Source organism: Herpailurus yagouaroundi, unplaced genomic scaffold (assembly GCF_014898765.1).
Source record: "Herpailurus yagouaroundi ecotype Mexico unplaced genomic scaffold, PumYag 190, whole genome shotgun sequence".
NCBI lineage: Eukaryota > Metazoa > Chordata > Mammalia > Carnivora > Felidae > Herpailurus > Herpailurus yagouaroundi.
This window is the reverse complement of record NW_024412421.1, coordinates 25,377,771-25,394,553: the sequence shown is the minus strand read 5'-3', so window position 1 is coordinate 25,394,553 and position 16,783 is coordinate 25,377,771. Positions and strand designations below refer to the sequence as shown.

General features: G+C 38.7%; 1 protein-coding gene across 3 annotated transcripts in view; it reads left to right on the top strand.

Annotated features, from left to right (window-relative positions):
- GLG1 (golgi glycoprotein 1) overlaps positions 1-16,783 on the top strand; it is a 153,285-nt gene that overhangs the window by 110,685 nt on the left and 25,817 nt on the right. For all 3 annotated transcript variants that reach the window (XM_040443123.1, XM_040443124.1, XM_040443122.1), the window contains exons 5-12: positions 2,115-2,318; positions 3,030-3,101; positions 4,015-4,198; positions 7,389-7,603; positions 11,649-11,770; positions 13,203-13,304; positions 14,882-15,035; positions 16,280-16,417. In XM_040443123.1, coding sequence (XP_040299057.1) covers positions 2,115-2,318; positions 3,030-3,101; positions 4,015-4,198; positions 7,389-7,603; positions 11,649-11,770; positions 13,203-13,304; positions 14,882-15,035; positions 16,280-16,417 — 1,191 coding nt within the window. The remainder of the gene's footprint in view (positions 1-2,114; positions 2,319-3,029; positions 3,102-4,014; positions 4,199-7,388; positions 7,604-11,648; positions 11,771-13,202; positions 13,305-14,881; positions 15,036-16,279; positions 16,418-16,783) is intronic.

Here is a 16,783-nt window from a genome sequence, read left to right as displayed (position 1 = left end):
CACGCACGCACACACACACACTCACTCTCTCAAAAAAAAAAAAAAGAGAGAGAAAAGTTGACTATCAGATTATTATTTTCATGTTTATATGATTAAGACCTAGTTGCTAGCAGCCACCTAATTAAGTTAATGGGCTCCTCAACTTTGGTAAAGGATCTTGTTTTGTTTTATAAAATAAAATCAGGTTTATAATAATCTTTTATATACTGTGAATAGTAAGTGACTGAGGTTTCTGGCCAAGCCTTTGTTATCATAGGTTTGTTTCTCCTTTGGAAAGTGGAACATGTAGGCCTTGCTTAAATGGGCGCTAGTCAGACAAACCTGAGTATCACTCATGATTTAGGAAGAAAAAATGAGCCTTATTCCAGATTTCTGGGGTTTGTGTCAGCTTTTCTCTCTGTCCTTATCTTTTTGTCACTTGTCTCTTGGAGTTTTGTTTACCTATTCAGAAGTGCCCTTTAAAACACCTTCTTGGTCCTCTTGGGTTTTTAAGCATGGGATAAAATCATGCAGCTAGTGAGCAAGGTTCAGGTACAGATAGAGAATAGGAGGCATGAGAATCTGCTAGTAGAGTGTGCTTCCAAATCTTTTTTGGGTCAGTACACCTTTTGAAAATTTAATGAAAACTGTGAACCCTCCTCAGGAAAAAATCTAAAACATCCACATACAGATTATAGGAATATCCTAGAACCCCAAGGTCTGGAAAAATAAATGATGGACTGTTAGCTAGGCACCTTCCCTTCTGCAACTCAAGACAAGTTGATAAACTCTAGGCCTGTATTTACTCCTCTGCACAAGAGGTACCACAGCTCTTATCCCCTCTCCACAGGTATAATGGGAGACAACTTGGACATTTTTCTGGAAATAATTTAGAAATTAATGTGCTATATAGAACAAATCGCATTACAACAAAGTAGAAAAAAAAACCACAATTTTTTTTTGTTGAATTGAAATTCCGCTTAAAGTAGATGCTTCCCTGCTTGTTTTAGGAATCGTTTTATTATGTACAGATGATTTCATAGATATGGTATTTTACTCTAACAAGATTGTGTGTATAAATAAAAGATAGCATATACTTCCTACTGCTTGGTTTGCTGTGTTTATGGTTATACCTGTCACGTTTTTGAGCCATATCTTCAGAGTATAGCAGATTAGGACTCCTGAATAAAAAATATTTAGGGGAAATTTCTCGTATTTTTAGTGAATGGATGCTTGTGGTTGCCATGGGGATGATGCAATGCACAATTAAAGATAATTGGATGGCTTTAGGAGAGCTCTCAAAAGCAGTTTGTATAAAGGGTGGTAATCTCATTAAATCTCATTAGGATAAATCCAAAACATCAAAGTGAGTATTACACAATAAATTGTACATATTGGGGTCTTTGTGGACAGTATAGAGTAGAAAAATGAGAAGGAGGGTCTCTGTAACATCTTTTCTCAGTGGATTTTGTGGTTTGCTTTTTTTTTTTTTTTTTTTCCAACTTGACTATTGGGGAAATACCTCACCTTTGAGGTAGACGAACAGAGATTTCTGCAGTGTTATTTCAACATTGACATGAACCACAATCAGAACGTGGAGCTAATGTAAATTCTTAAAATTTTTCTGACATTTTAAACTTAAAGAATTCAGGTTTCTGTTTCTTTCTTTTTTTTAATGTTTATTTTTGAGAGAGAGAGAGCGAGAGCTCATGTGCAAGCTGGGGAGGGACAAAGAAGGAGGAAGACACAGAACCTGAAGCAGGTTCCAAGGCTCTGAGCTGTCAACACTCACGAGCCCTGAGATCATGACCTGGGCTGAAGTCAGACACTTAACCAAGTGAGCCACCCGGGCACTCCCTCAGGTTTCTATTTCTAGTGCTAACTTAACTATACTTAAATCTCCCAGGATCTCTCTTTCCATTTGTAGCGTGCAAGTATTCCATTGTAACAGAAGACTGTTGAGGACATTTTCTGTAACTTCCACAGGGTGGTTGGTTCCCACCTGATTTCTCAACAGAACGTGAATAAGCCAACTATATATTGAATTGAGATTTTTTTTTTTTTAAAGCAAATGATGTTTATTTGAAACTCATTGTGGTGAGAGTTTTACAGTATTAGTATCCTTGCTGTTTTAGGATGCACATTCACAAGGTGAGGTGGTATCATGCTTGGAAAAGGGCCTGGTGAAGGAAGCCGAAGAGAGAGATCCCAAGATTCAAGTCTCTGAACTCTGCAAGAAAGCCATTCTGCGGGTGGCTGAGCTGTCCTCAGATGACTTTCATCTAGACCGGCATTTATATTTTGCTTGCCGAGATGATCGGGAGCGTTTTTGTGAAAATGTGAGTCAGCTCAGAAACTGTTCTTCTCTTTAAAATATTTTTTAATACTTTAGTCCAAAACAAAATTAACCACACACTCTCCCGTGCACATAAGGCACTGAAAGGGAAGGTAGAGTTGGTCCCAGGATAACAGAGACTGATGGAATCCTGTTCATACCTATTTCGTGGCTAAAACTACCATATTACATGTTACTTGTTTTGGGCTAAGATAAACAAAACAGCAGGTGGCTACCTTTTAAAATGAAATCCTTGATTGCTATCTGCAGACCTTATAGAAAAACTTGCTAACATATGAAATGGAAGAGTCTCCATTCTTACAACAAAGAACTGAGAGTAACTTGTGTACATTTCCACCCTCTGCTGTTTTGAATAAGCAGTTTTAGCCATCAGAGCCACTGATTATGAGTTTTATTGGCTCCAAGAATGTAAGAAGAGACTGACAAGACACTTCTCTTGGTTCCCTGATTAACATTATATCTGGGAACAAAGGACAGTAGCCAAGCATCATGGGAAATTTTTTTTCATCTTTCCTGCAATCACCATTTTCTTCCAAAGGCCACTAAATGTTATAAATGTCTGAGCCATTTGTTCAGAAGTGCTCACCATTGTAATAATTTAACAGGAGGTTCTGTATAACGTTGTGGATAGGGCCCAGCATAACTACTCAGCTGATTGTTATCATCATCATCATGTGTATGTTCCATCTTACAGACGCAAGCTGGTGAAGGCAGAGTGTATAAATGCCTCTTTAACCATAAGTTTGAAGAATCCATGAGTGAGAAGGTCAGTATTATTTTGAAATACACCAGTATTTTATTTATTTCTTAAAAGTTTTCTCAAGTCCTCTCAAATAATATTCTTATAAACTCATTACCAGGATATAAATGATAAAGCTTACCCTTTTCAGAGGAGAGACACTTGACTTTCAGTAGAGAACCAAAGCATATTTTGCTTAAGCCCAGAAAATGAAGCCTTGTGATATCTAGATACCGGGAAGCCAGTTGAGAATCAATTTTGGAAGTAAAGTTGGAGAATTTTGTATCACGGTCACATTGAAGCCAGCCTCACATACTCAGGAAGTTTAGGCTAACCAAACCAATGTGCTTTGCAGGTAATTAGCTATTTAATTTTTCGGCAGCTGTCTCATTAAGCATTCTCATTACCATTAGTCTGCTGTTCCTGGATAAATGCAAGAATCTTTTATGACTTTTAAAAGAATAATTATTCTTGGTTTTGCTCTCCTGCCATTTACTGTCATATGCAGCTGAAGAAATGTTTCATTTCAGTTGCTTATATAATTTACTATTGAATAATTATATTTTAAAAGCATAGAATGTAACTTACAGAGTGCTCTGTCAGTTGATTCACTTTGATTCTTGTGAAATTTACTTTAGGGATATTGTTGAAGAGGAAAAGCATACTTTGTCAAGCTAATGTATTAGAATCTACCAAGTATGTTTTTAGGTACTGTTGCAGCAACAATCAGAAATTCACTGTAGATTTCCAAGGGTTTCTCCATCCATTTATCCCTGCCTCTTACCCCAGCACACTTGTGTTCACTTTTAGCCAAACTTAAAGGTAGGCATTTTGGTAACAATGCAGTTGTTGACATACCCTTGACCACGAGCCTCTGCTTGTATGTGTGAGCAGCCGAACCACCTGAGTGGTCTTACTCTTTGCTACACTCTTTATTCAGTGTCGAGAAGCACTAACAACCCGCCAGAAGCTGATTGCCCAGGATTATAAAGTCAGTTATTCATTGGCCAAATCCTGTAAGAGTGACTTGAAGAAATACCGGTGTAATGTGGAGAACCTTCCACGGTCTCGGGAAGCAAGGCTCTCCTACCTTCTGATGTGTCTGGAGTCAGCTGTGCATAGAGGTAAGAATTAATTTCTTTTTCTCCTTTTCATTCCTTTTGGATTCACATTCTAGCGTCTCTTGTACACGTAAATGTTAATTTCCTCCTGTATTTGCCCTTCTGAGTTTACATGTGCCTTGTGACTCAGGAGCCTTTGTTTGCAAGCATAACTCCTGGAGCTGAAGGCTTAGTATCCCTAAGCCTTATTAAAGGCCTCTTTCTCTTAGCTCAATAATTGCCAATTTTGTTTTTCTTTACATGCCAGCTTTTTTTTTTTTTTTAAGGTATATGTCTCAAATCCAAATAGTTTAATTTTCATTTTAATTTTTTTATTTTTTTATTTTTCTTCATGTTTATTTTTGAGACAGAGAGAGACAGAGCATGAACGGGGGAGGGTCAGAGAGAGAGGGAGACACAGAATCTGAAACAGGCTCCAGGCTCTGAGCTGTCAGCACAGAGCCCGACACGGGGCTCGAACTCACGGACCGCGAGATCATGACCTGAGCCGAAGTCGGATGCTTAACTGACTGAGCCACCCAGGCGCCCCTCAAATAGTTTAATTTTTAAAATGCATATTCAACATTTTTAGGAGAGTCATAGCATAGTAATTTAGCGTATGAGCTTTGGGTCAGAGAGGCATGGCTTTAAATTAATGGCTCTATCACCAAATTTAAATTAATGGCTAAGTGACCACTGTTAATGTTTCTTAATCTCTCCCAAACTCATTTTTCTTTTTCTCTTTTAAGATTTTTTTTTTTTTTTTTTTGAGGGAGCGCAAGTTGGGGAGGGGCAGAGCGAGAGGGACAGAGGATCAGCAGCAAGCCCGATGTGGGGCTCTAACTCACTGCAAGATCATGACCTGAGTCGAAGTCAGACGCTTAACTGACTGAGCCACCCGGGTTCCCCACAAACTCATTTTTCTTATCCAAAAAACATAAATAATATTTATGGTGGGTTCTTATGAAGATTGAATGAGGTTATTTGGAATAGCACTTAACATTCAATAAGTGATAGGTACTGTTATTGTTACAACATCGATGATACTAAGAAACTGAACAGTAGGGGTGCCTGGGTGGCTCAATCAGTTGAACTTCCAACTCTTGACTTCAGCTCAGGTCATGATCCCAAGGTCGTAGAACTGAGCCCCACATCAGGCTCTGCACTGAGCATGGAGCCTGCTTAAGATTCTGTCTCTCACTCTGCCCCTCTCCCCCACTCACACTCTCTCTAAAAAAATAAATAAATAAAATAATAATAATAAAGAAACTAAGCAGTAAAAGAAGAAGGGATTGACCCCTTAGAACCACACTCATGGTCTGTTGAGTCCAAAAGTCAACCCCTGAAAAGGAACCAAGAAGGTCGTATAGAAGATGAGGGTTGTCTTTCTGAATATTGGCTGTAAGCTGTAAAAATTAAATTCCTAGCTCTTATTAAATAAATGATGCTGGGACAGTTGGTTAGTGATTGAAAAGATAAGGGGAAAAATCAATCATTAAATAAAACTCTGAACTTTTTGGTGATTTTTTTTTTCCCCCATATCTGGATAGTGAAAAACTCCTAAGCTTCAAAGCCATGGAATAGCAACCTGGGACAATGCATGGTCTTGGGTTGAATACCAAATAAAGGACATTTTGGAGACAAACGGAGATTGTTGATTATGGTGTGGATATTAGATGAGATTGTCCTAAAACGGAAAGGTAGAGATTATTGACTAGTACAAGAATATTGTGAAACAGTATGCATAATATAATCTAATTTTGGTATTTATAAAAGTTAATATTCTTAAACTGCAGATTAATAAGAAACACAGGAAGACTCAGTAAATACACTGCCAAAGGCTATGTGAAATAATTCAGAAAAATTACACCAATTGCATAATATTAAAAAGACTGACCATATTACGTGTTAGTGAGAATGTGGAGGAACTGGACTATCTAATGCTTCTGATGGAATTTAACATAGTACAACAGTTTTGGAAAATAGTTTGCCAAATTCTTAGAAGTTAAGCACACATCTACCATATGACCCAGCCATGTGCCCAAGAGATATGAAGGCATATATCCATATAAACTCTTACAATTGAGTGCTCATAACAGCTTTATTTGTAATAGCCCAAAACTGGCAGTGACCCAAATGTCCAACAACATTTGAAGGAATAAGGAAATTGTAGTCTGTCCGTGTCATGAAATAATATTACTTAAAAATAAAAAGGAGTGTGCTGTTGATACATGGATGAATCTAAAAATAGTTTTGTTGAATGAAAGAAGTTAGACAAAAAAAGAGTCTGTACTGTCTGACTCTGTTTATATCAACTTCTAAAAAGTAGAAACTAGTAAACTAGTCTGTAGTCACAGAAAGCAGATCAGTAGTTGATAGGGGAGGGGCTTAGGTGGAGAGGGAGGGAGAGATTCTCAAAGACCATAAGAAAAGCTTTTGGAGTTGGTGGATATGTTCAATATCTTCGTTGTGGTGATGGCTTCAACAACGTATACATATGTCGAACTTCTTCAATTGTACCCTCTAAAAATACAGTTTATCTTATCTTAATTACACCTCAGTAAAGCTGTTTTTTAAAAAACTTTCTTAAGATTTCCCAGTTGGCATCTTTTAGCTCAACAAAGGGGGCTGAAGAGGCTATAGTGAATATTTGAAGTGTAGTCTTTTCCACAGGCTTTAACTGTGCATACCAGTAGGGGTTGTTCTTAGCTTTCATTGTTACTCTAAAAGTTACCTTATTAATAAGACTTCGATGGAGAGCCTGGGTGGTTCAGTCAGTTAAGTGTCCAACTTTGGCTCAGGTCATGATCTCACAGTTTGTGGGTTCGGCTCAGAGCCCGGAGTCTGCTTTGGATTCTGTGTCTCCTTCTCTCTCTGCCCCACCCCCACTTGCACTCTGTCTCTATCTCCTTCAAAATTAAGTATTAAAAAATTTTTTTTAATAAAAAAAAAATAAGACTGCCATCGGCACAGCATTTGCATTGTTAGTTTAGTAGTATAAAATCTGTATAATGCAGAATACTGTCAAGATAAACCCTAGTCTCTGAAGTCTCAAACTCATTTTATGCTGATGCTTGCTATATCCTAAGCTTTTCAGTCTAGCTAATAGCATAACTGGTATTATATTCTAGAGGAAAACATGTACTTTTATGTGTGGTGATATCTGATTGTAATGCGCACCATCCATAATGTCGTGACTTAAATCCTAACTTAGGACGACAAGTGAGCAGTGAGTGCCAGGGGGAGATGTTAGATTACCGGCGCATGTTGATGGAAGACTTTTCTTTGAGCCCCGAGATCATCCTGAGCTGTCGGGGCGAGATCGAACACCACTGTTCTGGATTACATCGAAAAGGGCGAACTCTGCATTGTCTAATGAAAGTAGTTCGTGGGGAAAAAGGGAACCTTGGAATGAACTGCCAGCAAGCGGTAAGGAAAAATTTTCTACTGCCATTTGGAATGTTCTGTTTTATCGGCTGAGTCTCCTCCTGATGCTGTCCCAGCTTCCTTTATCTAGATCGTTTGTGGCATCACAGTTAACACTGGGCACTAGGAACCAGACACAGAATATTGTTCAGGCATACCTTAATAAGAACGTGGAATTTGCTGCAGAGCAAAAGTTTGAATTCATAAACAATAAATGGAGCTATATACTTAACGAGATAGGTAAAATGCATTGTTTGCTGGAGTTTTGAAAGGAAAGTAACTTGCTAGATGAAATTTCTAAACTCAGAACCAAGGCAAACCAGGTTCTGGTAAATTAGAAAACATCCTGTACCAAAAGACGATTTGCCTTTCTCTATAGGCTTAATTAGATTGAGGCTGAAAAAGAGCTGAAAGGAATTGAAAGTTTCTAAGAGTTTGTTGTTTTTTGTTTTTTTGGTTTTTTTTTAAATTTTTTTTTTCAACGTTTATTTATTTTTGGGACAGAGAGAGACAGAGCGTGAACGGGGGAGGGGCAGAGAGAGAGGGAGACACAGAATCGGAAACAGGCTCCAGGCTCTGAGCCATCAGCCCAGTGCCTGACGCGGGGCTCGAACTCACGGACCGTGAGATTGTGACCTGGTTGAAGTCGGACGCCTAACCGACTGCGCCACCCAGGCGCCCCTGTTTTTGTTTTTGTTTTTATTAATGTGCAGCATACTGTGAGTTCTTGGCCACAAGGATCAAGAGAGCGTGTTATTTTCAAAATGACACCATCTTTCTTGTTACACCAGGGGCAACTGTGCATGGAAGGGTCTTTCTTTCTCTGGCCCCAAACTGTACATGAATTCTATAAAGACATTTGGAAAAGATGAGTGTACTTCTTGGGAAGATAAAGTTATTCCTTTTTTTCCCCTTTTTTTAAAGATAAAGTTATTCTTGATCTAGGGTTCATGAACAGTTGTTCATGAACTACAGGTGAGGGGCATAATATAAAGTTAACAAAATACTATAGATGCAGTGCATCTGTTTCATTACCATTGTCCACATTTATTACTTTTTACTGAATAAGAGTCTTTGAACCATTCTCGGTACCAAATGGAACAGTGGTACCCTGTACAGTGTACCCCATACATCCCTTAGGACGCACAAAAGATACCATTTAGCTTTGTATCCTAAATTAGGGAGTTGAGTTTCTCAGTGAAACTTTAGAAAACCACAATTCAGTTGTTTTTTGTTGTTGACATTTTCATTAAAAAATGAGTATTATAGAAAACCAGAATTTGACAATCTGAAACACAAAATGTCCATAGAATTTTGATGTGGAGTAAAATTTCATCTTCGCTTCTCTTACTCACCCTGACCCAGAGTCGAAAGTAAATTATACATCCAGTGGTGGAAAAAATAGACAAATATATATATATTCTCCAGAATCCCGAACCCAGCTAGAAGGAAGGCTTCAGGAATCTACTGTGGTTTTAGTTGGAACATTGTGGTTCTTCAGGAACAGTCCTTGCTGGTGATTGTCCTGGGAAACCTCTGTGACAATATGTGTGCTTGGACCTCAGACCAAGAGTGAATCAAGACATCCTATACTTGAAGCTCATCCTTAATGCAGCATGTAAAGGGGAGGGAGTTGGTCAGGAATAAACCTCTTTACTGAGGCTACACTTATACCAAAGTGTACAAAAAAAAACACAAAATAAGTTGGTTTAACTTAATTTCACACCATCTACCTCCAGGGCTTTTTGAAATTTAGCTTGTTAAAAAGAACTAGTGGCTCATCTTGGAAGGTAAATACGGACCTCCCGTCTCACCCTTTTTGTCTAGAAGAAAATTTCTCACAAGCATTTCCCCAGTTTTTTCCTAAGCAGTCAGGGGCTGGAATAGATATATAATCACGTAGCGATTTATGTTCATAGTGTTTGTTTCTCACACTGCTGTCCCTGGGCTCCAGAGTGGCAGTGATCCCTTGGGCTGTTAGCCCTCTAGAATCTGTAAGGCAGTCATTGTCTCCTTTTAGGAGCTGCAGTCTGGTGTGTGCATTTTGAATTCTCAAAGTTTGCCTGTCACTTATGGATATTTAACCTGTACAGTTCTTGCAGAGACTTCCAGATCCCCATGATACTTAAAACTTCCCTCAGAAAAAGATGTAAATATTTTGGTCTTTGTCAGCAAATGTTACTACTAAAATTGATGATAATCTTCCTATCAGCTAAGCAGAGCATTTTGTAGCTTCTCCAAATTGCCACCGACAATTGGTATAAATAACTTCCTTCCCAGAATATTGAAAATCTTTTGTTTTCTTTTCTTTTTTAATACTTTTTAAAACATTTTTCTTTTTTTTAAGAGAGAGAGACAGAGTACAAACAGGGGAGGGGCAGAGAGAAAGGGGGACAGAGGATCCAAAGTGAGCTTTTCGCTGACAGCAGAGAGCCCAAGGCAGGGCTTGAACTCAAAAACCACTAGATCATGACTTGAACCAGTCAGATCCTCAACCACTGAGCCACCCAGACGCCCCAGAAATCTTTTCTATTTCTCTCATCTTGATTGTTGACTTTTTAGGATAGATAGAATTGGGATTTTCTTTCTTCATTTCCTTTTGATCCGTGTTCTCTCCCCCCATGTGTGATGGGGTCAGTGCTTTCGTATGAGCCCCTGTGGGATTGTAGGTCACATGTATGAAGATCAGAGAAGACTCTCCTCCAAAGGCCAAATCTGTGACACAGAAAGGACTTTAACTTGGAAAATAGGGAACCCAAACCAGAAGGATTCTAGTTTTTAAATATGTTGTCTGTTATTTAAGATTCCCACCCCAAAACACCATCTGCTATCCATCTGTACTAATAATGATCTTTTACATGTGTAAAATGCTTTGCAGTTTATACATCCTTCTCTTGTATATGACTCTTTCTTGTAATTCTTCCTCAGTTCAAGAAACTGCAGCTAGAGGTTAATCATGACCATGTTCTCAAAGCTAATTTCTGGCAGAGCCAGAACTATTAATAGAACTCAGGTCCTCTGATCCCTAATTTGGAGTTTTTTCCTCTGCCCCAACTGCTTTCTCCTCAAAGACCAGAAAAAAGAATTAGAGGCCCATCTTCTCATGCTCTCACTTTATTCCATGACAGAGAATGGACCAGGCAAAAATAGATGTTAAAGAAAATACTCTCATTTTCAGCTGTATAATGACAAGTATTTTTTTTTTTTTTAACATTTATTTATTTTTGACAGAGAGACAGAGCATGAGCAGGGGAGGGGCAGAGAGAGAGGGTGACACAGAATCTGAAGCAGGCCCCGGGCTCTGAGCTGTCAGCACAGAGCCCATCCCGGGGCTCTAACTCACAGACTGCGAGATCATTACCTGAGCCAAAGTCGGATGCTCAACCGACTGAGCCACCCAGGCACCCCAACAAGTATTTTTCTGGATATGTATAATGAGCAAGTTCTGCTTTACCTCTTCATTGTATAAAAGATAATTGAGGAAAAATGGAAATTATAAGTATTGCATTCTTGTTTTTTTAATTGATATTTCTTACAAGTTAAATGAAATCTCACATTTGTTTTTAATAGTGTGGAGCATGCTTGTTTTAATGCCAATGTATTGGCTGCATAATCCAAATTCTAGATTCTTACGACCAAATTAGATCTCTGACTGGAAATGTCTTCTCTTTACCCTTGTCCACTCAATTCTGGCTTGGCCGTGAGGGTCAGATTTAGCAATCTGACTAACAAATAGGCAGATATGAGGGAAAAGGCAGGCTTTATATCGTAAAGAGCTTTTGTTTTGGAAATGTCCAGAGATGGTCCAGACAGGTAGACAAGCAATCCCCACAGTAGCTTAAACAGAAAAACTGAGACTCAAGATAGAGAAGCCAGTTGGAATGTATTTGACAGGAGCTCTTATGCTTGGCCAGTGACAATTGCTAATTGTTAAACTTGTTAACAGTACATTGTGATATACCAGACCAAGTAAATATTTGAAAAGATGACATTGCTCTTCCCTCATATATAAGAGATGTTCCTCTTTCTTAATTTTCTTTTAATCCAGCTGCAAACCCTGATTCAGGAGACGGACCCTGGCGCAGATTACCGCATTGATAGAGCTCTCAATGAAGCTTGTGAATCTGTTATACAGACGGCCTGCAAACACATAAGATCGGGAGACCCAATGTAGGTTATCTTATTTGTAGTATTTATTTACATTGTATTGTATTTGGCAGTGTAGCGCCAGAAACATTCCTTCTAAACAGAAACACATACCAACTTTTGATAGAACTAGTACTGAAATGGAGCCCTTGGCTCTGCCTCATCCATGATGTAGAGACACCGAGACCCAGCATTGTGCTGATGTTCACTGACTGTGACCGAGCATGTATGGGCCTGTGCATTAAGTCGCTGAATAATCTGTTTAATGGTCAAATGAAAACGAGAGAGAAACACTCAGGATAAAGTGACACATTACTTTGTCTCTGTAGTTCATCCTATTTGTATATTGACTCATTGTATACATTGGCTACTTGATAATTATTAGAAATTAATTAATTCTAATTGAAGTAAAAACTGTTGTGGTTGGAGGATATAATCATGAACAAAATGAACTCTGAAGTTGCGTCCAAGATTTAGGAAAGCTATAAAATGCTATACTAAAGTATTTGAATGTCATGCAGTAGTTTTCTCCATGTGATGCACAAACTAGTTTTAAAACCAGGTTGCAAGTAAAGAACAGGTTTCCCATTCTGCACAAATCCTCATAGCCTGCAGCTGGCAGTAATCAACAATAAAACGAATGCAGTCTATATTTGTCATCATTCTGTTATGCATACACTCCTGCTGTTCATGCTATAGCAGGGGATTAAAAAAGGGTATTCTTCTTTAAAGTTTTTTATGCAGTTGGAGGAGGTAGACAAACACAGTGAAGACTAATTAAGAATATTTACCAATACAAAAATAACTGCATTGAGCACGAGGGGTCAAGGGAGAGGGAGGGAAGGAGAGAACTGCTATAGCTAAAAATCATTTGAAGAGACTATCAATTAAATGCAGCGTGTGGACCTTTTCTGGGTCCTGGTTTGAATGAACATATAGAAAGGCATAAGAAAATTGGGAAAAAAATTGAAAACTAACAGGATATTACATGACATTAAGGATTTTAAAAATTTCTTTTCATGGGTTACAGTATTATGTTCTCATAGAGAAACATGCTCAAGTATTTATGAATAAAATGATAAGGTATCTGGGATTTGCTTCAAAATACCAGCAAGGGGGTGTAGAATTAAAACAAACTTAGCCATACGTTGATAAAGTTATGGGAAGGGAAGGTGGCTAATGTGTGATTCTTTACTTTTGTGTGTGTTGGAGAATTTTCACAACTAACAGTTAAAAATAAAGCAGCTGCACACAGATCTTAAGTAAGCTGAGTCCTAAGTGCTAAGTGGTCCTGAAGTTAGAAGCCATAATCATTGTCAGACTGATTTGAGTTATTCTCAGAAAAGTAAATCCCTGATTGCCCTCAAAAATAGCTCAATGACTTTTTCTACAGACCAAGGAAATATTGATGTGAGAATTCCAAACCTGTTGCTACAGTTTCCTGTTTTATTCCCAGGATCCTCTCGTGCCTGATGGAGCACTTGTACACGGAGAAAATGGTGGAAGATTGTGAACATCGTCTGTTAGAGCTGCAGTATTTCATCTCCCGAGATTGGAAGTGAGTATTTTGAAGCCAGAATCAAGTGTAAGCCTCAGCATGTTCTCCTGTGTAGTCAGTATCTTTTGTATTATTTGAAATAACCGGTAGGAATATGTTTTTAAGTTCTGGGATAGCTGACACACTCCAATCCCTTGAGAAACCTTTCTTGCTTTCAGAATAGTATCTCAAAGCTGAGGCAGCCCCTGCAGGTCTGTCCCCGTGTGCTCCCATTCACTACTATTTTGGAAGTCAGAGTCAAATGTTTCTGATACCACAAACATCTATCCTGAAAGGACTTGGGCACCTGTGGGGCAGCAGAAGCATCTTCAGATACGTTTCTAAGAAGATACTAGTGCATTTTAATTTTTATTGATTTGTGCTGGATATGGGAATTTACTTTTATTCCTTTAACTATTCAAAGTTACTGAATTTTCTATCTTAAGAGGCTCTTATCAATAAGTGACAACTTGATTCTCTAATTCTCTTCTCATCCTGTTAGTCAAGAAAGGAGGGGTAGGGGACGAAATAGAAGAAGGATCTGTGTTGCAGTCAGAATCACTGTAACTTACTGGCTTCAATGCCCTCCTCTTTTTATGTCTCAGTTTCCCTTCCACTTCCAGAGCAGCCAAGACCCGACAGCTTGGGAAGCTGGCTTTTCCTGCCGCACCCAGGCTCAGCTCCTTCCTGACTCAGTTATCTCAACCCCTGGAGTTTGGTCATTAACTTTTTCTAGTGATTGAATATGTCACCCACAAACTTTACTGGGAAGTGATTATTCAGAAGGTTCAATGTATTTTTATTTCTGTGTCCTCAGATTAGCTCTGGAAAGGACTACAGAAAAGTACATGGGAATTTCTCTGTACTTTCTCAGGCCGTCTAAGCCTGAGTTTAGACTCAGAGTCTAAACTCTATTTACGTAGTTTACTGAGTTTACTGCCTTAATCAAAACTCTGTTTTTCCTCTTCTGTAACTCCTTTACCCATGATCAAAAAAATGCTTCACAGGTCTAAAAGCTACTCATTAAGTATTAGCTTTTCTCCTCCCATTCACTAGCTCTCCCCTAAAGTTGACATTATGATGTGGACAGAATTAAGCATCTATTGGTCTGATTTGGAGAAGCTGCAGGCTCATTGCCTTAATCCATTGTCTCCAGAGTCAGAGTTAAATGTCAAGTTTTTTAAGTTGATAAGCATATTCAGGTAAACTAAAAGTGGAACTGCCTTAGCTTGCATGGGAGGAAGAAGAGTAACAGTTTTACTGGCAAGGAAGTCGAGTGAGGGATTTTGTTTATCTTGCCATTTCCTGATCCTATTGAATCTAGTGTATCAGATAGGATTGAATTTCACACTTAGAAAAAAAGTATTGAGTGGAAAGTTGTGAATTGCCTGGTGATAAGCTACAGCCCTTATTTTCTCATTTCAGCCTGGGCGTGTTAGTGCTGAGTCTGCTGTTGTAATGTTGCGCATCTTACATAGCTGTCTCGGTCTCTTTGAGGTAGAACTTAAATCTTCTGTGCCAAGGTCAACAGACTTCTACAGAGTGACCACTGTGTGTTCCTGAAGAACAAAATTCAGGAATATCTTTTAACTTTACAGGCTGGACCCTGTCTTATACCGCAAGTGCCAGGGAGATGCATCTCGTCTTTGCCACACCCATGGTTGGAATGAAACCAGTGAACTTATGCCTCCTGGAGCTGTGTTCTCCTGCTTATATAGACATGCCTACCGCACGGAGGAACAGGGCAGGAGGGTATGCATTCAATACTGACTTCATTTCTTCTTATCAACCATTTGTTTTTTTAGTTTGTTTGTTGTATTGTGCTGACTTGTGTCATTGTAGGAAACTTTGTTTATTAGTATATCTGGCAGGGAGGGGTTGCTGCACTACTAGAAACTTCCATTATTCAGTGACTAATCATAGAGTTGCTTCACCAGCTTCTTTCTGTCTGATTTTACATTTTCAACAAAGTAAGTCAGGGGACATTTCCAGTTTTTTCTTTAAATTACCAAAATCTTTTTTTTTTTTTTTTTTTACATTGATTTATTTTTGATAAACGGAGTGAGACAAAGCGTGAGCAGGGGAGGGGCAGAGAAAGAAGGAGACACAGAATCTGAAGCAGGTTCCAGGCTCTGAGCAAGCGGTCAGCACAGAGCCTGATGTGGGGCTCGAACTCACAAACTGTGAGATCATGACCTGAGCTGAAGGCGGACGTTCAACCGACTGAGCCACCCAGGTGCCCCTAAATTACCAAAATCTAAATGACAAATAGACAAATATTGCCACCCTAATTTTATTTAACTTTAAAGTTCCATTAGAAGCTCTTAAGCAGGATACAGATGGTTTTTAGACTTATTGTGAGTTTAGGTAAATTTGAACTTAATGTTCCTGACCCAAGTGTATGCCTTTTCCTGAACTGGAGCCCGCATTCTACTCTACATTCATAGAGTAATAGCAGATTAGTTCCGCTAAACAAAAAACTCTAACCTAACCTGAACAAATCCGGTTCACTTTTTATCAGAGTATTTTGAGAAAAGGATGTTGTCTCAATAGTGTATTAGAAAATATTGAATGTATAATCTCATTCCTAGAGATACAGGCTTTTAGAAGTCTCCTAGAAAATTTAATCCTTATTCTGGAAGAGATTTGAGGTATAAAGTTTATATAAATTACTATAACGTTCTCTGTTAGTTTCCTGACAACAGATATCCTTTATCTAGTGCTTTTTTGTTTTGGTTATGGTGCTTTTTTATTTTAATGTTTATTTTATTTTTGAGCAAGAGAGAGCGAGTGTGAGCAGGGGAGAAGCTGAGAGCGAGGGAGACAGAGGGTCCTAAGCAGGCTCTTCGCTGACAGCACCAAGCCCGATGTGGGGCTTAGACTCATGAACCATGAGATCATGAGGTCATGACCCAAGCTGAAGTCGGATGCTCAACCAACCAGGCACCCTTGCTTCTGGTACTTTTAAAGTATTTTGCTTGTTCTTTCTCATACAGCTTTCACGAGAGTGCCGAGCAGAAGTGCAAAGGATCCTACACCAGCGTGCCATGGATGTTAAGCTGGATCCTGGCCTTCAGGATAAATGCCTTATCGATCTGGGAAAATGGTGCAGTGAAAAAACAGAGACTGGACAGGTAGCTCACATAGCCACCTATTTATCTTATACTAGTAATAATCATCATCATCATCACAATTAACATTTTATATAGAGTACAGACCATAAAATACAATCTTTATTTTTGTTACATTATTCAGTGTCCTCTTCATAAGAAATCCTAAGGAAATTTTTCTCTTTCGTCTCTGTGGAAGGAATAATACTACTTTTCCTAAGCCGTTGGTTTGTTTTTATATTATGGTTACTGTATTTTGTAAGCGATTATTTTCCCCCTTCGTGTTGCCTCTTAAAAAGCCTGGAGCCAAAGGTATGACCTGCCTCTAGCAAGTATATGAGATTTTGTGGTAGGCTTTTGTGTACCAAGTTTGCTGCTAGCTCCATCCCC